Genomic DNA, 24,146 nt, shown 5'->3' with positions numbered 1-24,146 from the left:
AGCCAGTGAGTCAAACCAGCATCTCAGATAAAGCTGTAGGATTGGCTAGTGGGCTTTGAAGTCGGCCTTATCGCGGGGATTTGAGGGCGAAACGGGTAAGACAGTGGCGCTCGTATGGTGTGTGTGTGTGTGTGTGTGTGTGTGTGTGTGTGTGTGTGTGTGTGTAGTCTAGCTGAGCACAGTCGGATCAAAACGCCCGCTGCGATCCCACGGGAGCCCCCTAGACCTGACCATGTATGTTAAACATATCATATTCCCGTCCCATCTTCATACTGCACAGCACGGTAACTCCCCAATCACACACACACCCCCCCACTCCTCTATGTTTAGCCATAGAATATTAATCACCTTTACATTTGAACATATAATATATATCATGTATACATGAAATATACATGTGGCCACCAAGCAAGTAATAGATTCATGAAAGGGATCTTCAAATGCGATGTAATCATATAAGTGTCTCTTGAGATTGAATCACAGTGTGTATTGGCACATTATCAGGTTTTGTAATGGAGATTATTAATGCAAATCTATTTTCTGTTCATATTAACAGGAAAATGTCAATAAAATAAATAAATGCGTACATACATTAATACTACATAGAGCATATATACGTAGTCTAAGTACTCTGTGTAGGTGTGCAGTGTGTGTGTTTGTGTGTGTGTGTGTGTGTGGGGGGGGGGGGTTCTATGGCAGTTAGTAAAACACCAGGTGATACTAAACATTTATGGGCCAGTCAGAAAAGTGTTGCAGAGGGACAGTTTGAGTATATGAGTCTGAGAGGAAGAGACAGAGACGAGGTCGTCAGTGTCCAACACTGTTGCTCCTACGTGTGTGTGTGTGTGTGTTTGGATGTGTGTCTACTATAGAATTGAGATGTAAACTCCTGTAACCCAAAAGATCCTGAACAGAAGCGCACCTGGAGAGCCACAACAATGAAACCGACCCCGACATCTCCACTTGTTAGCACGTTACAAGTATGAAACACAGACTCGCCAAAACTGATTTCATGTCTATTTATCTCCCCCCCCCCCTTCTCCCCCGCCGCCTTGCCTCCGCCCACCAATTTCAAAGCAGGTTTGCGAGGCCTGCGAGGCAAAACTGCAGCTCAGAATACCATACAAGGTCCAATATACGGGGAATTACTTCCCAAATTCCTGCATACGATGTAACCTGCTCATAACCTTGCTCCTCCAGCTTGAATTCATTTTGAGGCTCGGGTTCAGGACTCAAAATTGAGGGACTGAGGATTTGGCATGGGCAGGACTTCTGTGAGGAGCAGTGGGAGAGATGTCAGCGAGAGGAAGATCGCAGCTTCTGCTAACTCTAACATGCAAACACTTACACTGGGGTTTCTATTTTGTTTTGCTCATTTTCAGAATTTCTTACGTGCGGTTAACATGAATGTGTGTGTATCGTCTGTCTGCACTGTTTTCTAATGCCCACTGTACCTTTGCCTTCACTGATCCCCTAATCTGAAATCATCCTTTTATCCTTTGCTTACTTAGAACTGAGTGATCGGGAATAAAAAGGGAGAAGACACCCTGAAGAGCAATGGGGAGGACAAATGTGTGTGTGTGCGTGCACGTATTTATATGTGTGCGAAAGTGTGTGTGTGTGTGTCTGTGTGTGTGTAGGGGAGGGTAGGAATCACCTTGATTCAGTACACCAGCCCTCTTTGAAGTGCTTGGAGCCCAGCACGGTCAGCACAGAACAAACCGTGAGCCTTCCAGCAAAAATCTAGCCTGACGTCCCCAGTAAATCATAACCATATGAACGCAAGAATTTCCACCTTCGGAGAACGTTCGCTCCCCCGTCCATCTCCCAGGATGAGGCATTAAGTAGTGATAACAGAAAACAGGTTCTGAGGGAAGGGAGGTGATGGAGGGTGGAGGCGAGGCAAGGCGAGGCGGGGTGGGGAGGGGAGGGGAGGGGAGGAGAGGAGAGGGAGGGGGGGAGGACAGGAGCAAAATAGGGGTTACAAGTGTGGCGGCGTACGGAGGAGACTGGAGACGGGGGATTGTGTCCAAAAAAATGTTGTTGCGCGGAGCCCGACTACCTAAAATGGAAGTTTCTCAGGCGAGGATCAAGAGATACGGTGACCTTCACAGTTGACAGAGTGAGAGACAGAAAAGTGAGAGGACGGGGGGAGAGAGAGAGAGAGAGAGAGAGAGAGCGAAAGAGAGGGAGGGAGGGAGGGAGGGGTAGGTAGAGAAAGAGACTGAGAGATTTCTTATTCTTTTTTTGGGGGAAATTTGACTCTAACTCAATAAATAGCGTTCAGGCCCACTGTAGAGCAGCAGAGTGGCACCTCTGTGGGCCTCAGGACCCACCTGTGACTGGGAAACGGTTTCCTGTCCTCCACAAACACTGTTGCACCCTAATCCATGTAATTACATCTGGTATTCCACATGTGTAAGTACACATGTACCACATTACAGTCACACGGCTTTTTAAAGTGAAGCTACAAGCCCAAGAAAAGACATCATTCATTAAGAAAACATGTTGTTAAAAATTTAAGGGGGACACACTCCTTAAAACAGCCACCCACACACACACACACACACACACACACACACACACACACACACACACACACACACACACACACACACACTAAAGCTCAGGCATGTGCCATTGCAACAGATCCCACACTGGATGGGCGTTGGGCAGACGAGTGTGATTTTGTGGCCGTGTATGTACAGTGTGTGTGTGTGTGTGTGTGCCTGATAGTTTGCATATGCATTCCTCTGTGCGAGTGTGTGCGCAATTAGGGTTACGGCTGATTGTGTGTATGTACAGTGCGTGTGTGTGTGTGTGTGTGTGTGTGTGTGTGTGTGTGTGTGTGTGTGTGTGTGTGTGTGTGTGTGGTTGTGCGGCGGTGGTGCTGCTGGGAGGGGAAGGGGGGGGTGGGGGTTGTTAGCGGTTCCATCTGGGTCTCCTGGAAGCTGTGTGGAGTCAGGAAAACCACATCTCATAAAAGGGGAGGCAGCCCAATGTTCTACAAGGACAGAACATTACTGAGAATGTCGCTCAGGAAAAGCCTGGGCTCCGGCCCATATGCTGGCTACAAGCGCCTGGACCGCTCACTCTCTCTCTCTCTCTTTCCTTTCCACTCGTCCCTCTCGCGCTCTCCCTACTTATTTTTCACTCTGCGAGGGATAAGAAAGGAGGAAGACAAAACAGACACAGTGGATTGTGGGAGACAGAGAGAGAGACAGAGACACAGAGAGAGAGAGAAGCCAACGCTGATAGCAATTCCATCTGTCTATATCGAACAGAGCGGCGAGCAGTGACAGGCGGGAGAGGTGCTGGTGTGGGATGGCGGGGGGGGGGTGTGTGTGTGTGTGTGTGGGGGCATCTGGTGCACATTGGCCGTGGGTCTGTCTGGAAACAACCATGGGAGAAGGAAGGAAGGAGAGAGGGATGAGTACGACGGAGAGAGGGAGGGAAAGATGAGGGGCTGTGGAGTGAAGAGGTGAAGTCCTGCCAGAGTGAAGGGCAAAGAATTCTGCCAACCAACACACACACACACACACACACACACACACACACACACACCTATGATTGAATTTGAAGTCGAAGCATTAGAGATAAATAACAGAGAAATAATAAAGTGCAAATTCTAAATAAGTATATGACACACACACACACAGACACACACACACACACACATGTGACTAAAATGCACCACCAATTTTGGCGATTTTCCGATTTTCAGTTTTGCGATCAGTTGAGGGATGCCTCGCTCTCTGACCTCTGACCTCATGTGATAGAGCCTTTGCTTGTTTTACGCTTCACACACAGTATCTATCTTCATTTGCTGTGTTTTCTTACGCGTGTGTGTCATAGATTTAATGCAGACTACACATTTCAATACATGAGATAATGGAAATGTGCACATAGACATATGTTGTAATTTTAGACATGGAAGTGCGTGGCATTCCATGTCCAAACGTCTTCTTTTTTTTTAAACAAAAACAGTTGAAAATGTGATGACAGGCGATTATTTCAGCGCTCGTGTCTGGCAGCAGTCGTGCTCTCACACACACACACACACTCATTGCGTTACTGCTGGGCCGCGTGGTTGTGTCGTATACACGCATGCATTCATATGAAGGAGTGAAATATTAAAGCGGGGGAGAATGTGGTCAATTCTTGTACATATATATTCTTTCTTTTGTTTTCCCAAAAAAATCAATGAAATAGAATAATTTGTGAACTGAAGGTCAGGCTACAGACGCTTTATAGAAGGAGAGCGAGCGAGGCGGAGGGAGAGAGAATCATTCATTTTAATGGCTATTGATGTCATGTATAATTCCTCCTTTACAAATCAAAAAATCCAGCCACTTGATAAGCCATTGAGCTTTTAATGATATTGATTAATTTCCTCAGCTTAAGAAGCCCATTACAAAGGTAAATTGCAAAGTATACGCATATTTAGTCACACCTCTGATATGTGTTTACTTTTGTAAATTAGATCTAAAAGAAAAAAAAAAAAGAAGCTATACTCTGCTGCTCAAGGCAAAGCAGCCTTGTTTATTCCATCACTCTCAACTGCGTGTGTGTGTTAGAGTGATGATGATCTAAATGGCGGGAACAGACAAAATGTCCGTCTGTCTGGGAGGGTCGGGCCCTTTTGTGCCACGCGTGCCGGCACAGACGGAGGAGCGTGCAGGGAGAAAGGTCCTAAATATTCTCATATGCAGACCGAAAAAAAAAAAAAAAACATCAAACCAGATGATCCTGCGATCTTACACCGAGCTCGCCGCACAACACAGACGTAACGTGGCATCAGTAGGCCCGAGCCCATATGCACACACACACACACACACACACACCGTCTGCTGGGGCATGAGCGGCACACACACATATGCTTGGGTGAATGTGTGTGAGATGTATGAGGTACTGTGCTGGGTGACAACTGCCTCAACTGGGAGTCACATCACATGAGGGTGCCACTAAATGATTGTATAGGTGTGTGTGTGTGTGTGTGTGTGAGTGAGTGTGTGTTTGATGGCAATAAAAGGTGCAGTGTGACATCCTACTGTTTTTAATGTGCTACTCCATAGGTCAGGTAATGAGGGAGCCTCTTATATATGAGTCTTGTACAGCCTTTATGAGGTCATTTGTGTTTGTTTGGTAGCGTATACAGTAAGTGTATGTTTAGCAGTTATAATCTAGCACCGCCAACACCCATACACACTCATACCCAGCAGACAACACACACACACACACCTACACATTTTTCTCACTATTAATTCCTTGCAGCTCAACCGAAAATACAGAAACGAGTCACTGCACCAGGATTACGACCCACAGATGTAATTAGTTAAAGTATTTGCTGGGTAATTGTAGCATATCGCATCAAAATAGAAATTAACATGATTGCTCCTGTGGTCTTAACACTTTTATTCAAATTGTAAATGGATGTGAGCGAGCGTTTGACACTCGGGCTGCCAGGACTGCGGTAAAGCAATTTATCATAAATCAAACAGCGTCCCCTGATATCAATATGAAAAAGACATTTTATTATCTATCATCTGCAATGCCGCTCTCCTTATTTTATCTCCCGTTTAGAGCGGCGGCGGCAGCAGCGGCGGCAGTGGCGTAGCGGTGAGGAACACACACACACACACACACACACACACACACACACAGAGAGACACACACCCCTGACACAAAGCGTTGCCCGGAGGCTTGGGGAAGATGATTGAATTTCATAGCTACTTACAGGCTAATAGGGCCGCACAATGACTACTTACTGTCCTTAAGTGACTGGCTGCTTCTCCGTGGCCGCGGCGCCTTTGAAGCCTTTCTGAGGAGATCTAGAGGATTTAGCCAGTAGCGTGACATGAGGCTGAGCGGTTGAGCAACGGTGCTCCCACACCAGCCGACTATTAGAACCAGCTGATAAAAACACACACACACACAGGCTTCATCTATGGGAAGCGCAGTGCTCTCATGGTTACGATGTGCTGGGCTTTAACACTCAGCCTTAAGGTCATTTTCTCCAGGGAAAATGTTCAGACTCAGAACCGTTGTAATTAGCTCTACCAGGGCAAATTCATTATAAGATTTAGTGAAATAATAGAGTAAATATAAATGTCAGATTATCTCTTTTCATATAATCAAATATAATAATTGATGCGGTATTAATTATAATTATGTGTTATTATAAGACAGGAACTGAAACTGTAATTAGACTGATTTTCGGGATGTGTCAAGGCCAAGGTGGTGTGTGTGTGTGTGTGTGTGTGTGTGTGTGTGTGTGGGGAAGGGATTGAATCTGCGAGTGGTTTACTCACAGAAGCCATTTCCACATACAAGGCCTCAAACCACCCTCTCCCCAACCATGCTGTTCCACTTACACTGCTGGAACACTAAACCATATACGCATACAGATAGGCACATGTGCACACACACACACACGCGCACACATACACACGTATACACTCTCACACACAGAGCTAACCACATGCACATGTTCGCTCGCTCTTAACTAATTCATTCAGGAACACTTTGGTTTGGGTTTCAACACCAAAACCTCCATACCTTTGATTGAGAAATGTGTCTGACTGCAATTATAAGGGAGGGAGGGAGAGAGGAAACACACTATGGTGGTTTTATAGTTTGCTGGCGTGACATTTTTCAACATTTTTTTTGTGTGCATTTCTTCCCTCTTCCCAGCTGAGGGGCTCGGTGTTGACAGGGCAGGGAAAGAGGGCAGACTGCAGGAAAGCTAAGAGAGGGAAACTGTGAGGAGAACGGACGGACAATGAGACTTGAAGTGGCTTGGATCGCCGTGGAAGAATGTCAGAGAATTCCAAAAATGACAGAAAACTGCATTCTCGCTCTGCAAATTTAAACCTTTTACGACATGTTACACGTGTGCGGCCCGGTTTGGTGTGTAGGCTTCACTGACCTGCAGTATGTAGCCCCTGACGTAGTCCCGCAGGGTCCAGCCCAGGCCGTGCAGGATGTGCAACACCTCCTCCTGCTTGAGCACGGAGAAGAGGCGGTCCAGCAGGATCTTGAGCCGGACGGGCACCGCCTGGGTCCCGTACAGCATCAGGCTGCTGATGTCGAACACCACGTTGGACTGAACGATCTCCACCTGGGTCGGGTGGTACAGGTGCTGCGTGCTGAGCTTGTCCAGGGCTGAGAGAGAATAAAACACACACACACACACACGGAAAAACATTCACACACAGAGAGATAAGAGGAGATGAACACACAAACACACACACGCAGACACACACACAAACAGAATAAATGACTATCGAGTTTCTCTCTCATCTCAAGTCTTCTTTAGGAGTCTGCTGCCCACTCAGCACCAGGTGATAATCACATATCTATGAGATAAAAGCAGCCGCATTAATGTAATTGTCTGCCTTTCTTTCTATTAAGACGAGTCTCCTCTCTCTCTCCCTCTCTCTCTCGTCTGCACTGCAACCTGCGCTTCGCCCGGTTCCGTCTTCAATCCCACTTATTCCTCCTGACGTGTGGCCGCACTCGTATTTTTTCATGGCCTTCCACCAGGTTTATCTTAAATTTGTTCTTATTTCACCTCTCGCGTGCGTAAATTGTTTGTTGTTCAGGGAGAAGAAACGGCGCTGCGTGAGTTTTAACGACTTTTAACGACTGCCGGCGGAATTCTTTCATTTGAAAGTTTTTAGCTCCATCCGTCGATGTTGTTCCAGTCGCCGCCCCCCCTCCCTCCCTCTCCCCCCCACACACACATTCATGGCAAACTCGATCACCCCTCCCTTCCCTCCCTCTGGCTGTCTGGGCGACACCTGGTTGACCCCCCCACCACCGCCGCCACCCCTCTCCCTCCCTCTCTCTCTCCCTCTCGCTCTGCCTGTCTGGATGACACCTGGTTAGGTCTCTCTCTCTCTCTCCTTCCCTCTCTCTCTCTCTCTCTCTCTCTCTCTCTCTCTCTCTCTCCTTCCCTCTCTCTCTCTCTCTCTCTCTCTCTCTCTCTCTCTCTCTCTCCTTCCCTCTCTCTCTCTCTCTCCTTCCCTCTCTCTCTCTCTCTCTCTCTCTCTCTCTCTCTCTCTCTCTCTCTCTGATCCTCGGGATGGCTTTTTCCTGCTGACGAGGGCTTTGCCTGACAACGCGGCGCGGCCAGACACGAACATAATAAAAAATGAAGAACTACTTGTCAGAGTCCTTGCCAATGCCGACATGAAATGAAACGTCGGTGGAGAGCAGAGATGGGCGCCTGACAGTTCAGAGGGAGAGATTAAAAAATAGTCAATGGGGTCCTGTACAATCTGCTGAAGGGCCTGTGGCCCCTCGCTGGAGCAGGCACCGGCCAAACAGGTGTTTTCTTTTATCTTCTCCCCTCCTCCCTTGTCTTTGTACTTTCTTGCCTCCTCTCCCCTTTTTCTTCTACCAGTGTGAAGGAGTCATAAGGTCTCTGTGCGGGCCGAGGCGCACAAACAAGACTTTAAAAGCAACAGAGAGATACTAAAGCAAACAAAACTTTACCCGACTATAGAAAAGTAAGTGAAGAACCGAGAAGAGAAACGTCATTGTGCGGCAAAATTGAAAAGGACGTAAGTATAAAGCGGTTATACGAGTTGGTGTCGGTGTCTATATAGAGAGTGCAGATGTGTAAGACAGGACGTATCGTCTCTCCTCAGCAGAGAGAGGAGGAAGCTTTATGAGGGTCAGAATGAGCCACCAGGGCCCATAGAAACATAAGAGAGGATAAGAGAGGACAGAGGCAGTAAAGGGAAAAGAATAAAGGGATGGGGTGTTTTTGATCCTTTTCCTCCTTCAACTCTGCCAGCCTCCAAATATGAAGAGCAGACGGTTATAGACCCAGAAGCCCTGTGAGTGAAATGGTTCTTACCGTGAGCCACCCAGCCATGTTTGCACTGGTCACATGTTCGTAGGTGAATCTTGCCCGGCTGGAAACACTCACACGTGCAGTTCACCAGTGTGCAGCGAATAGCCTGAGAGAGAGAGAGAGAGAGAAAGAGAGAGAGAGAAAGAGAAGATTCCGTGTCAGTGTGGACTGAAAGCAGCGAGGACTGAGGAACAAGAGAGCAGGCAGACAAACGATTACATAAACGATTGTGCAGCGGCCAAGCCCTCATCTATACTGAACACAATACCCCGTCTGAGCTGTTTCTCATAAATGTGACAAAACCTATTACCAAATATTTGTCATCAGAGGCGACCGCGGCCAGAAAGATAAACTCTTTAAAACGTCAGTCACCAAGATTTCCCAGCGATTCCTCCTCCGCCGTTTTCATACCTCCACTTCCCAGAGTTCATGTAGAACAGACAAAAGACTTTCCCTTCCTGAAAACACAGAGCTCCAACTTGTTTTGTCTGAGGCTCCATTACTCAACAGTGAACATGCGCTCGCTCTGACCCCGGAAAGCTTTTAGTAGCCAGAGGTTAAGTGTGCAGACTTGACGGGGGCAACTCAGTACAACACAATGCGGCGACGGCCATTAACGGCTGTTAAAAACACAAAATTCAGGTGGATCCATCCGTTACGACCGTCGCGTTCTACAAGAAATCAAAACCGCGTTCTCCACTCGGGGGATTTTCATGTCGCGTTTCAAGTAAAGAAGAAAAAAGCTCCGAACAAATGAACGCGGCTCCGTCATCCAAACGAGCGCAGCTGCAGGCTGTAAATTCAAACACCGACGTGCGAGTTTGGAGAGAGAAGAAGAAGACGGAGTGAAAAGAGGAAAATTATGTTCAAATGTTAATCTGAATAAACAATGGCGGCTCTTCCCTTTCATTGCATCAGAAAGACGGACGGGACCAGGAATAGTAACAGCTTAGTTTTCTTTGTATAACACACAGGCCTCCATTCCAGGATTAGGTGGAACATCAATTGCAATCATGAAGCACAAAAATGAAAATGATCATGTTTGTACAGGAGAAGTGTGTGATATGCTGCCAAATTATTAAGAGCAAAATTATGATAATCAAAGATATTAAGAGACCAGAAAATAAACTGATTTTCGTCTCACCAAAGTCTTTGTTTATCTGAGTTTATGAATTTACAAACCGCACTTAAGTCGCTACCTCGCATTGTCTCGGTGCTATTCTTATGAATGGCGACAATGACACACACACACACACACACTGTACAAATGCACACAAAGGGTCGTAGGTTGGAGTCCATGTGCGCAGACGGCCTGTGTTTCACAATCCCAAAAGAAGTCAATCAGCACTTCCAGACGCAACACCGATCAGCAATACAGATTATCTGGCGTTTCACAAACCTGAGGTCAACGGACATTCAGCCCCAAAAAAATTACTGTACTTGATTTATACACACACACACACACACACACACACACACACACACACACACACACAAAAACACACTTGATCTATCAGTATTGACTTACGTGCCTGCATCTGTGTTGAACGGCAGCAAATAACGCTAACTGCTGTCGTGTGTGGATTACGCCGCCATCCTGTAATTCAGGATTTAAACTGCAACTCGTTCCTAATCTACTAAGAGACCATAAAATCTAGCAGAATCCCTGCGCCGCTCGCCCGGAGGTGTTGCAAACCAGATTAGGAAGCGAAGGTATCAAAGTGAACACCAGCTTATCCGCGATTAAACATCACATTACACACACCTCTAACCGTGTCACCTCGCTGGGAGACAAGCAGACGGAGATTATTTGACTTTCACAGCGTTTTAAGCTCTCCAGGTGCAGGGGCGGCAATCCTTCAACGTGTGTGAGGATTACACAGTGTGTGTGTCAGGACTACGCTCGCATTATGCAGCCACGTGGAAATTTATGGACTTTTATCGGCCGTGACCGGGATCAGACTGCTGACCTTTAAGATACAGGACAGATTCTTGCCTGAGACACGAGGAGGACTGGACCCAATAACCTGAAACAAGTCAATGGAGGCTCACACTTGGACTTAAAGCTTTCATGCACCGTCTGATTTTAGAGCTACAGTGACAGTTACTGACAGGAAATTCATGGTTAACTTAGTAAGAGAAGGTTTAATGGTATATCTAAATCTATTCTATTCGTTTATGTCAAATGTCTTCAGATTTTCCAGCCTATTCTTTGCCTTTATCACACAAATTACACTCCTGAAATCCTCCTGGGTTTCGATCGAGCAGATTCTGTCCCTCCCCTCCAAATAACGAACGTGGCGACATCACCGTTGACTAATTCCCCCTCGGTGCAGCGCCGCTAACCGCAGCAGACGGAAATAAACAAATGGAAATATCAAAAGCACCTCTGCTGTTTACGCGCTGGGGTCTGACAGTTGACGAGATAGTTAAGAGGCGTCTAATACGGCAATTAGAGCGTGCCACTGTCTGCGGGGCTGCTGCTGTGACAAGGCGCCCTCTAATCGCTGACTTATTACGCCGGCGAGGAGCACTCCTCATATCTGGCCCATTAAGCAGACAGCAGCATTAAGAAGCTTTAAAGTGGCTGAAGACGACATGACGGCAGGAAAGAGAGGAGGGACGAGCCGGATCTGTGCTTTCTATACACGGCGCTCCATATTCAGTTATGAACTCGTAGCAGAAGTTAAGTCAACATCGCTCGCAGAAAGAAAACACGTTACATGTATTTACAATTGAAGCCATTGCAAGTAGGAATCTTCCATCTCCATGTGTGTGTGTGTGTGTGTATGTGTGTGTGTCAGTTTCGACAAGGGCAGAATCCCTCCTTGTGTTCCCCTCATGTATCTGACAATCTGCGCCTGTGGCCAAGCGTGGATCTGAGTTACATTTGGCCGCGATTTAACCTGCGTTTGGCCTGGGTTGGGTCAAGGACGAGCTCGGGCTCCGATCCCACCGCTACACTCGCACATATTTGCCACAGCAGGCCTGGAGGAGGACGAAGAGGAGGAGGAGGAGGAGGAAGCGGCATTATCTGAGGCCCGGCCAGATACAAAGCATTAGTCACTGTGCTCGCGTCTCGCCAGGGTTTCCTCTTTGGCTCGACGCTAAATAGGACGATGGCGAGGAAAAAGGGACAGGGGGGTGTGTGTGTGTGTGTGTGTGAGAGAGACTTCCTGAATGACGAGAACAAATTAGCAGTTACAGAGAGCGAAAGTTGTTTGTCGGTGAAGTAAACACCACAATGCTGACACCATCCCGTCCAGATAAAACTCAACACTCTCCTATAAAGTTACCGCTACAGTCGACGCGGTAACCAGAGTCACTCTCAGCCTTTTGTCTGGCTCAAATGTGTGTGAGTGTCTGTGTGTGTGTGTGTGTGTGTCTCGCTGCAGGGTTTTGTTTAGCTGGAGGCTTGATGTTTCGTGGATGTTTTCCTTGGCTGGCGGTGGCCGTCCCAGCCCTGTTGTATAAACACGGACAGTCGGCGATGGCCAACATCAGACCGGGGAGGACTCTCAATTAAAAGACTGTTAGCGAGACAGATGGAGTGAAAAACGGCAGGAAATGGGAGTTGTACAACAAGATGGCTTCGGCCTGGACACCGGCGCTGGGATCCAAGTGGACCAACGTGGCCCCGAATCAATACTGTCATTACAGCGGCGAAGGAGACGCTGCTGCGGCCTACAGAACGTCCTATGAAACCCAAGAACTGATTGCGATCCTAAACTAATATCCTGCATGGCTGTACGGTGTAATTACCCCGTCAGCTCTGAAGGTTGACGCCGTAACTATACGCCACCGGCCGCGCGGCCCAGCTCGCCTCCTCCGTCTGGGCCGTGCGGAGCGGCGAGCCAACCCAGACAGCTGGTGGACGCCGGGTGGGTATTGTTCCTCCTGCTTTAATTGAAACCTTTACCCATGTTCAACACTCAGCCACAGACCACATTTCTTGTTTGGTGAGTAAAGCTAAGCTGAGATTTAAATGAAAACCCTGTGTGTGTGTGTACGTGTGTGTGTGTGTCCCTGTGTGTGTGTCTGTGTGTGTGCAGCAGCAGCTTCAGATTTAGATTTGTCTCTGCTTAGGGTCACTGTAAAACACTGGGAGCATCTTGTCCTCCATTCCACCCACAAGATATTATCTCATCCGTGAGTTAGCTGCTGAAACGCCGTCAATTTCCTGCCAGAAATGTGCGGCCAACGTGTGTAGGAAGGAGGCACGGGGCGGCTGTGCGTGTCATAAAGCCGGGCCGCAGCCGCTCCGCTCCGCCGGATAGATCAGGACTTTGCAATGTCCATATTGAAAACAGGTGACAAATAAAAAAGGCGCATGAGAGGGAAAGTCTTTGTAGTCGAACGCCGCACGCCACAAAATACAGGAGTGTAAATACTTTGTGCCAACGCTAATTTTTTACTTGTTTGTTTTCCTACCCTGGGTTCTGCCCCCAAACTAGAACTTTCTTGCCCGACAAAGAGCGATTAAGACTGGAGACGATAGGACGTGTTGGCGCGGAAAGGAAGAAGGGCGAGCCTGGAGTCTCTCCCTCGCCCCCCTCTGGAATCCCCACTGGGCCGCCGCTCCGTCCTCCTCCTCCTCCTCCTCCTCCTCCTCCTCCTCCTCCTCCGTGTCAGCTCTGTTCCTTTGGAGCCCCGGCGGGCTGGCAGTCACGCAGCCAGAGGTCCCTGTCCTCTGGTGCAGCTGCTGCGTCTGGGCTCTGACACGGGGCAGAGCGACCAGAGCTATGCTAATGGGAACCAAATGGGGCGTGAGTCCCCGGTGGATTACAGAGGGGGAGAGGAGAGAGGAGCATGTGTTTTCATGTATTCATGCGGAGATCTGGGACCCCCTCCGCTTTTTCTTCCCCCATTTCTCGTCCCCCTTTTTTTGCCTTCCAAGTCAAAGCAATGGACCCGGCCGCGCCTGTTGTTTGCACGCACGCCTCAATTAATGCTCCGTTTTGATTGTCGCCCAGTGCCAAGTCCAAGTCCGGTAAAATGTATGCAAAAAAAGCCCAAAAAACAGAACGCTCACTTTTATTCCTTTTAAAGACATTTGAGTATCGTGCTGTAAACTGTTTAGTCTGAATCTGAAAAGAGCCAAATTTGGGGGAAATAAAGTGATTAAGGTAAATAAACACATAAAGGCCGATGCAAAATAAAGTCACGCGTGTGTTTGCCGTGTTTGACAACGTTTCTCACTCCCGTTGCACCTTGCTCCCCCGCTCGCATTGGATTAACCGCAGCACGAGGCGAGTCCACGTATGGATGGAACGCACGCCACGGTGCGTTCAAGTGCTCCAATGCACCGATTTACAAACGCATCATAACCTTACTTTGATTTCAATCTTATGATTTGTTTACATGACGACTGAAAGAATTGATTTATTGCCTCGTCCGCAGCATAATCAAAGTTTGAGCAGGCATGTAAACACTCGGAATGTCTGCTTTAAATGGAATCACATTGAAATTGGAACAAAGTCACGTTTCTTGGCGGTTTCCAGCCCTGTGTGATATCTGCTATCACATAAAATAAGCTGTGAAATTCTCTGTGAAAAGTTCTTCTTCCTATTCAGGCATTAATATGACATCACACACAGTCACTTGAAAAGAATCGCTAATGAGAAACACACATCTGGACTAGAATGTTGACCAGTGGCTCGGCTCTGTTCTTTGCGTTTGTCAGCTGTCAAATATGACTCAAGCTCGTCACTTCCTCACACACACACACACACACACACACACACACACAGACAGACACACACACAAACACGTCACACCCCGAGAGTGCGCTCCAAATTCAAACACGCATGACAATTTAAGTGAGATTTCCTCTTCCAACATCTCCAACGTTTGACAGTCGCACAACGTAAATCATTCCGTGATGAGCAACGACTCGGGAACGCTGAAACCAGATCAATGACCAAACTTCAGTCTGACTCACATGCATGTTAAATAGTCGTGCGAGTGCTTCAGTCATGCTTGTTTATGGAGTGGATAGTTAAAGGACCCAGCTGGTGATGATATTGTGAAACAGAGAGGGGAGGGCAGGCTGGCGGGCCGGCGGGATGGCGGGGGAGGGGCGGGGGAGGGGGGGAGGGGACGGCGTAACGTGACGATCGTTGTCCAAAAACATGATCGGAGCTGAGCCAACACGGGAGGACGACACTGTCCGGTCAAATATCCAAGCATCAAGCCAGCAGCACTTTCTCCCCATCTTTTTGTGTGGACAGCAGGTCCCTCCCTTCCTCCCTCTCTCCCTCCCTCCCTCCCTCCCTCCCTTCCTCCCCTACCCCCCGTACTGCCCCCCCACCCCCCACCCCCAGGCCCCCCCGGCAGCTCTCCTCAAAGCACTTCCCCAGCTAGAGATCAAACCATCTGCCCAGTGACACACCCCTGAGTCCACAGACACAAGGCCAGGTTCAAAGAAGGGTGCACGGGGAGAGAGAGAGAGAGAGAGAGAGAGAGAGAGAGAAGGGGGGGGGGGTTGTTGCTGCAGAGGTAGAGTCTGCACAGGAAAGTTGATGAGGGGAGTGAGGAAGGTTAAGGTTAAGAAGAAAATGCCAGGCGAGATCTACTTCCCCCTCTACAGGGAGATGAAAACATACAGAAATATACACATTTACAGTTGACACCTTGCTCGGCACGACGGCGACAACCCCCCCCCCCTCCCCCCCCCCCCAACGAGAGCTCAGTCTGATCTGGGAATGACGTGACCACACACTGCGACCAGACACATGTTTAGACCAGAGAGAGAGAGAGGGAGAAGAGAGAGGAGTGTGAGAGGAAAGAGGTGAAGGAAGAGTGTGTGTGTGTGCGCGTGTGTGTGTGTGTGTGTGTGTGTGTGTGTGTGAGGGGGAAATACAGAAAGACGGTGAGAGTGAGTGACCAACATCGTCTGTATTTCTCCACGTCTACGTCGACGCACGCAGACAAACAGAAAGTCTTAGTCAGAGACCAGACGCATCGTCGACCCTCTCTGAGAGGGGGGGACATCGCTATGGCAATCGCTCGGCGGCGTGGGCGACGGGACACACACACACTCACACACACACCGACAGCAGCGTGACGACAAGAAGCCAGCACTGCAGAGACCCCCCTCCCTCCCCAAATTGACTTTCAGTCATCTGGCTACAGGGTGGGACTCTACCTCCTCAAGTACACACACACACACTCTCCCACATCCTCTCTCATACACACACTCACTCACACACACACATAGAGCGAATTCCCCTACTCAAACTAGCTTCCAGCCAGAGAAATCTTGGAAGAGCTCCTAGATTTAATCTCGCAAAATAGCTCTTTATTTTCTTTGACCATTTCTTAATGTATAAAAACACAACGACGCCGCGCTAATTGTGTGTAAGCAATCTCCCAATGAGGTGGATGTGTTTCCTCAGCCACACCGAGCACTACTGTGGACAGCTTGGCCGCCTTTCAAGACACACGACTGGGCAATAATATTTGTTTCTTTCCCAGGAGTTTTGTTCAAACAGTGTGTCAGCGTGGTGGTTTACTTGTAAACACCTGCGCCTGCACACCCAACAGCTGTGGAAACACTCAACTATGCACACAACTATCTCACACTGAGGATAATCGCCCGATTCAGAGGATTTGAAACCAAACTGTTCTATTTTTTTTGTTGTCGCTTATTTACCCGCAAAACACCAGGTTAAGAAAGCATCGCCAAAGAAGCGGGAGAATAATAGAAGGAAATTACAGAAACGTGGGGTTGTTTACCTCAGCCAGCATAGTGAGACGACTGCTCCAGCTCCTGATCTACTTACAAAATACCCTCCCGAGAAGAAAGAGACCAAACTTCCATTAGTGTTTACAGTCTCGGCCGGCAAATGACAAAGAAATAAAGATAGAAGACAGATACAGAGAGAGGAAGAAGAGGGAGGGAGGGAGGGAGGGAGAGAGAGAGAGAGAGAGAGTTTAACCACTGGCTACATAACTGAAGTGACAAGTGTGTGTGTCACTCCCAGAGCCACGCAGCGAGGGAAAGAAGTGCACATGTGTGAGTGAGTGTGTTTGTGTGTGTGTGAGTGGGACAGAGAGATAGAGGAGGAGGAGGAGGAGGAAGACAGCGGACCAAAGGAAAGTCCATCTGGGCGTTTGGAGTCTTTATCAGTCTGACAAAGTTCACAGATAGAGTGGCTGTTGTTGAGGCTAGACGCCGCTCTAGAGTCACAGGTCACAAGGAGAGAGAGAGAGAGAGAAGACACTCCAATCTCCAAGCGTTCCCTCTCTGGACCTTCTGAGGTTCGGCTTCATTTGGCCCAAAGCCGTGAATCCTCACCCTGGACACTCCTGCAGCTACAGACGAACCCGACACATGTTGGCGTGTTCAGAGAGCCGCCGTGCCACCGAGTCGTTAACTTTGACAAATTGTGACAGACTTTTTTATTGCCGCCCAATCATGAGAAACACGATTGTGGCAGAGGAGTTAATGAGCGGCGCGTTTCTCTCTCACCCCCCCCTCCTCTCCTTCCTCTCCTCCACCCTTCGTCCCTTTTCCACTTAGATCCCTAACCCCCCCCCCCCCACTCTGAACCCCTCCCCTCCCCTCTCCCTCCATATTTATAATTTTACCACATCCTAACAATAACACGGCCGGTACTCAGCACAGAACACACGGGCCCTGGCCTAATGAATCTCATGCGTTTACCGCGGCAAAACGGCCAGTAAGTATTACCAGCTGCGACACTCTCTCTCTTTCTCTCTCCCTCGCTCTCTCATTCTCTCTCTCTCCCTCTCTCTCCTTGGCAGTGGCATTGAGCTGGGGAGCGCAGGGGTGAGGGGGAATTTGGGGGAGTGGGGGAATGTGGAGGGGACCAGGCAGACACATCTGAGTGCAGCTGGACCGGAGTGAGGGGAGGATGGAGGGAGGAGGAGGAGGAGGAGAAGTGGGGGATAGACCACAAGTCTCCGTGTTTCCAGCTGCCTTTCTCAGGGGCTCGGTTTTCTCTCCCTCCTCTTGGTTTTTTCGCAAGGCCCTTCTGGTCCCAGCGTTACTTGAAGAATCACAAACACACACACACACACATGCACGCCTACACACACACACACACACACACACACACAGACACACAGACACACACTTGTGCGAGCGCCCTGATCCACCGCCTCTCCATCCCTCAAATTCGGCCATCTTTGTTTGGACAGGGCTCAGGAGTTCCAGAAAAGCTCTCTCAGATGTGCTGAAGTAAGGGAAAAACAAAACAAACTGGCCCTCACACACACACACACACACATACACACACATATTTGAACACACAGACACCAACAAGTACTTAACGCTGTGCAAGAGGTTCACACACACGCACACACGAACATTTTCACATGTGTGTACTTCAACCAGCGAACAAATTTGCAAAAAACTGTTGGATACATTTTTCTGTGTGTGTGTATCTGTGTAGGTGTGTGTATCTGTGTAGGTGTGTGTATCTGTGTGTGTGTGTGTGTGTGTGTGTGTGTGTGTGTGTGTGTGTGTGTGTATCTGTGTAGGTGTGTGTATCTGTGTGGGTGTGTGTATCTGTGTAGGTGTGTGTATCTGTGTGGGTGTGTGTGTCTGTGTGTGTGTGTATATGTGTGTGTGTGTGCCCCAATCCAGGATCACAGCACCGGGGCAAGCCTGAAGCATACCTCGACATGTGTTACCTCTTTGTAATATTGACTTTGTTATAGCTATACGAGTGGGAGAGTGGAGCCAAAGACCTGGGCCGCCGAGTCGCCGGGGCCCCCCGAGTTCGCTGGAAAACAAATATCCGAACGAACCGTGAAAACAGAAAACACAGCGCCACAATGGCAACTTATGAGAACAGATATTCCCAAAAAACAAGAGGATAAAATGCGCCCGGTCGCTCTAACAGCCTCTCTCCCTTTACGTCTCCACTCCCTGTATTAAGACTCTTATGTGTCTGATTCCATTTCCACTGTGTGTTGCTTACAAAGCCGTGGGATTTGGGAAATTGAGTGATTCTTGGCCTGCTTTTCCTCTCTGATCGGGTCCAAAAAAATGCTCCACCGCCGCGAACCAAACTGCTTCAAGGCCTCCACTTCCAAATATGTTAAACGTCTAAATCGGAACTATCGTCAACGATCATTTAATCAATGCTAAATCTACAACAATAAGCCGGGATAATTCCCTTCTTAATGCCAGTTGTGAATCTTCAAAAGTGAATCTTATGAATTGCAGCAAAGGCAAACAAAACCAGCACAAAGGAGCCGCATACATTCCTTTATTTGATTGCTATGCAGAAATAAAAGATTGATTATCCTTCGTCTTTGTTCCTGCGAGTGTGAATCCCATTTTGCGTCTTTCCCCAGTGATAACTTTGCTTATACATTTGAATAATGAAGGCGAGTCATTTGAATATTCCCTCTGTATTAAAAAAAAGGGGGGATGTTTTTACCCGATGCAGCAATATTAACCATGTTAATTGGGCTCTTTGGACTTTCCCAATAGAAAGGCTAAATTAATTACTTATGTCGACAAAATGTCAGACATGCCGATCTAATAACTACAACTGTTTCCAACAATGTCGTTGTCAGTGTGTGCATTTTTTTCTGTCTTGGTGTGTGTGTGTGTGTGTGTGTGTGTGTTTGTGTGTGTGTGAGCAAACATAATAAACCACTCTGAGCATCCACTAGGCTGAATTAGATGTAATGAACGAGATGGGAACAAAATGCTTTGACATCCTCTCCATGTTTCATGGGTGGCTCCTGAGAGTCCTTCTCCAATATTCATCCCCTCTTCTCATACTAATCAGCCACTACGGTATTGACTGTTTGTGCTTGCAAAGTGGCTCACGTTAGTCTGTGTGTGTGTGTGTGTGTGTGTGTGTGTGTGTGTTGTTTTGGTGCGTGTATGCAGGGCAAACACGCACCAAAACATGTTTAAGATCCAGCATGTGCCAATCCACAGTCCACCCTGTAACTGAATGTGTAGGAGGAATCACAGTATTTGCGGCGTGTGTGTGTGTGTGTGTGTGTGTGTGTTCATTAATGTGTGCCCGACACCAACAGGGCTTTGAAGTACCATTTTTGCTGCTTCTTTTTTTTTGCTGTTGGCTGTTTTTCAGTCTTGGAGAAAATCTGTATCAGCGTATTTTTCCTCAAGTACGAATAAACATTAGACTTTAGAAGAGGAGGCGATGGGGAGACATTATGAGTTTGTGCGAATGTGAGACTGAGACGTTTCTGTGAAAACATCGGAGAGTGTGTGTGTGTGTGTGTGTGTATATATATTCGGGCCCAGTGTGCGGGCAAGCTTGTGCGAGGCCTGCTGATGCCATGTTTTAGGTGACCCCTTGAAGTGGAAATGAGCTTCCTCAGTCTTCTAACTAGCCCGTTCTCACAAAGTCAGCAAACTCTGCCAACCCCCCCACCATCAACACCACCCCACCACCACACACCCAAGCCTGTGGTCAGCATGCACGATGAGTGTGTCATCCAACCTAAGAAACGCAAACGATTCCATCTTATTTCTTCAGTTTTTAGGTGTAACGTATAGACGGCACCTGGTCAGCTGCTCTGACCGTGCAACTTCAAATCCATGTGGCTTGCTGAAGAGAGCTGTACATTCATACACCTTTACCCTAAATTTGATTTATGAAATCTAAAAACCAAAGCCAAAGACGTCTTAAAGTGCACATTAACACAGATTGTTATGCAATGCAAATCCGCAACAACTAAGCACTTTCCTTATTGATTGACGACTTGATTGACGTATAGACTTTTGACAATGACAATTTACTATTAAAACATCGCCAGCGATCACTTAAGTCTTCAAATTACTTATTTTGCTTATTTTATCAGAGCCTCTGCCAAAGGTACAGAAGAAAGAAAATCTTGGCAAAGCAAAAAAAGACTGGGAAAGTCAAAACTGGAAAATGTTCACTAATTTCACTTAAATAAATAATTATGATAAATTACTTTAATGACGGTCATTACCAAAATTGTTAGATTAATCGACTAATTTGATTATCGACAAATTGCTCCAACAGCACTATCTTAAACAGTTGTAATGATAAAGTTGTTACAAGCCAAACATGCTCTTGCAACAATGACACTGAGATCGTTTATTATAATAATGGAATATTTATTTTTCCATTGAATTTAAAATAAATATTGGTATTGGTCATTTTTTATATGCAAGGTTTTTTTCCACTCTTTAAAATACTTTTTATATTCTGTCTTAGAATATACTGTGAAATTTACCTTTTCTGTACTACTTTTATAAGAATAATAGCAAGATGTTATAAATACTTATTATTATTATTATCATTACTAGTGGCAGCAGCAGTAGCAGTAATCGTATGCTGCCTGCGTGCATCTGATGTTCACGCTCAGTGTGAACCTGTGTGAGCACCTGAGGGTCCGTCCTGGCCGTCCTCGGGAGTGCGGAGCGACAGCTGCACGGTGGTGCTGCGGCGATAGGCATCATCGGCTTGCTGGAGACTAATTGGTCTGCAGCGGTCCTCCGAGTGGCCTCGCTAATTAATTAGAAAGGCAGTGGAGCTGAAATTTTTAATCAGGACACCAGGCTCTCCAGCAAGCAGGAGAAAGAGACGCATCGCCCCATCATTCCATGTAATCCACCTCTCTCTGATCTCCCATGTTGTCGTATGAAGCGTGTTGTGTGTTTAGGTATTCATATGATCTGATTTGGGAATAAGAAATACATGAACGGAGGGGCTTGTTAGATCAGTTTAATTTGGGGAATTTCAGAAATGATGTGTGTGATATCTTCTGATATGGTATGCATGACTTAAATATGATTGGGAGCCTATAAACCGTTGAACTGCACTTTTTCTCTGTGTGTGTGTATGTGTGTGTGTTTTATTATTATTTATATTGTAAAAAATTGTGGACTTGTGTGTAGGTAAGTGTTAGAATATTGCACATATTTGTGGTTAAAAGAAAAAAAAAACTGTCACACCTGCTGATTAAGTTGGAAATAGGCGAGTGTGTGTGTGTGTGCTCCCTCCACAAAGTGAAAGCAAAACAATCCCCCCCTCCCTCCTATCTGTACTTAACTAATTAAAAGCAGACGGTCAAAGCAACACTCTCCATCATTCCTCAAAGAAGCCGTGGAAACATTAGAAAAACAGTCCGTGGGTTTTCAATTTCATACGATTCTACAGTGAGTCAGCTGCATTGGGACACAAATTTTGTGTCCCAAAGCTGTACGAAAAACACACACCGCAATGATTTGCGGTGACTGGCCGGAGTCTGGGAGGAATCTGCTTGAGACAGAAAGACAAGAGGCAAAGCCAAAACAAAAGCTCCGACAGTCAAGCCACTTCACACAGGACCAGGCAGACAACATGTGTTCATCATTCCACTACTGCTATGACCCACTTCCGCCGCAACCGCCGTAAGAGGGAAATCACAGTATGGACACACAGGAGATCATTAAAAATGTCCCGTTAATTACACGCACAGATAATAAGCCAGCTGTCCGTCAGAATCACCGCAATTTGTTTCGGCAAACATTCAAAAAGGCTTTTAGAGACGTCAACACTATTCTGTGCTCTATCAGGAAAGTTTCCGATCGGCGCACACACACACCCCTTTACCTAGAGCAGTGACATTAGCTTTGTCTATTGTGCTAATCCTGGTGACCGCCTTGGCTGCCGTGCGGGGCTAATCAGCCAGCTCAGGCCTTATCAGCCTGTTGCGCCGGCCAAAATAAACACGCGCCGCCTTTTTATTGCTTTGTTTTCACAGGTCATTAGGGGAAGGAGAGAGGACGCATTGATTGGTTTTCCAGACCGCTGGATTATTGTTGTGTTATGACTATCATCATTAAGTTTCATTAAGGCTGTGGTCGTGCTCGTTTTCCAAGAAAATGAAGACGTTGCCGGAAAGCTGGTCGGAGAGTGGTAGGCGCGGAAACCAGCGGGCGAGAATGAACCCTGACCCCTTTTTAGTGTCGACGCTGCAGATTCAGGTTGTCGTTGTAGTAGAAATGTCATATAATCACTCCACTCCCATGATGCACTTGTTCTGGCACTTGGTTAGTGTATCACTCATGTATTTGAAGTGTATTAAAGAGAAAGAAGAGAGGAAGAGTCTGTCCCTGATGCATGCGCACATATGCTCCCCCAAGCAAAGAGACGGGCGCCTCTGTCACCGGGCCTAATTAGCATGTGTTAGCTAGTTAGCAAGAGGGCGGCCCTGTGATGTGTACTGAAGTGGAGAAAAACGCCGGGGCAAGGACTGCACTAATGGCCTGCTTCCTCCCTGCGGGGACCACTGCCTGCAGCTTTGCACGTGCTGGCACCGCCACATCCACGGGGCGCCCACGCGGCCGTCGCAGCGCCGAGGGCCAGAGATGGGCACCAGGCGGGGTGGAGAGGGAAGCGGGGGTTGGCATCGTTTTCACACATCTCAAACCTCTGCGGGTGCGATCGCTCTGAGATGTAACAGCAGGTCGCAGCTAAACCCGCGCAGGCGACAAACCGAGAGTGACGTGCGGGCTAACAGATTCATCCGCCTATGAAATAGTTCAGACAGCGAAGAGAGGGAGGGGGGGGCAGTCGCCTGGCACCATGGCATGCATTATTTACAGTTGGAGCCCGGCGCATTAGCAAAGCTCTTTGGCACTCGGTTAGCGAGCGTGGCTGGTGAGCACCGTCGGCAAGCTCGCGTATCTCTGTCAGTGTGAGTAAACAAACAGTGTGACACACATGGGGTGACAGAGCAAACGGCATGCCATCCACACACACACACAGAGGAGGGAAGGGGAGGGGTGTGGGTGGCATCCATATTTAATGGGGCCTTTCTAACATTTGTCCCCAGGCCAAATAATGTGACTACACTCAGCTAATGTCAGAACAGCACTTAACCAGGCATTTCCAGTATGTCAGGGGCTACGGGGAATACATGAATTAGACGCAGGAGCGGCAAAAATGGAAATAAACGAGAGGCTTTGTGTTCTCTAATAAGAGTACTGATCCCTCTCACTCACAGAAAGTAGGAGGTTGGATCTTCAAAATGTCTAAACATGACGCTCTGTTCCATGGCCGTTTTTGACAACCTACTTTATAGGCAAGCTCATCTGGAACGCCGGGAATAGAACTTTGCTCAGCTGTCCCCAAGTTCACGGTGCGTTCCTCGTCATGGCCGACCCGATACCCCCAAAGAGAGCTGACTTAGGAGGGCACGGCTGCCCCTTTTAGCGCCATCTGTCATTATCTCAAGTGGCGCGTAATCGTTTTGCGTCCGCAGAACCATTACGCGTCCACCGAGAGCGAAAGCTAACTGTGGGAGTAGA

The 24,146-nt window shown here is 47.7% G+C and overlaps 1 protein-coding gene across 3 annotated transcripts in view; it reads right to left on the bottom strand.

The window, feature by feature from the left end:
- The window catches only part of bnc2 (basonuclin zinc finger protein 2), a 141,188-nt gene that overhangs the window by 33,475 nt on the left and 83,567 nt on the right, over positions 1-24,146 (bottom strand). For 2 of the 3 annotated variants that reach the window (XM_076147845.1, XM_076147847.1), the window contains exons 3-4: positions 8,867-8,969; positions 6,929-7,164 (exon numbers count right to left, since the gene is read on the bottom strand). In XM_076147845.1, the coding sequence (XP_076003960.1) occupies positions 6,929-7,164; positions 8,867-8,969 (339 nt within the window). Of the gene's footprint in view, positions 1-6,928; positions 7,165-8,866; positions 8,970-16,600; positions 16,690-24,146 lie in introns of those variants that run through there. The other variant, XM_076147846.1, reaches the window with a different exon arrangement.

The sequence above is a fragment of the Genypterus blacodes genome, unplaced genomic scaffold, assembly GCF_046128005.1.
Source record: "Genypterus blacodes isolate CSIRO-AG114 ecotype Tasmania unplaced genomic scaffold, CSIRO-AGI_Gbla_v1 ptg000039l_1, whole genome shotgun sequence".
Classification (NCBI taxonomy): Eukaryota; Metazoa; Chordata; class Actinopteri; order Ophidiiformes; family Ophidiidae; genus Genypterus; species Genypterus blacodes.
The sequence above is the reverse complement of the archived record's forward strand: the minus strand, read 5'-3'. Positions and strand labels throughout refer to the sequence as shown.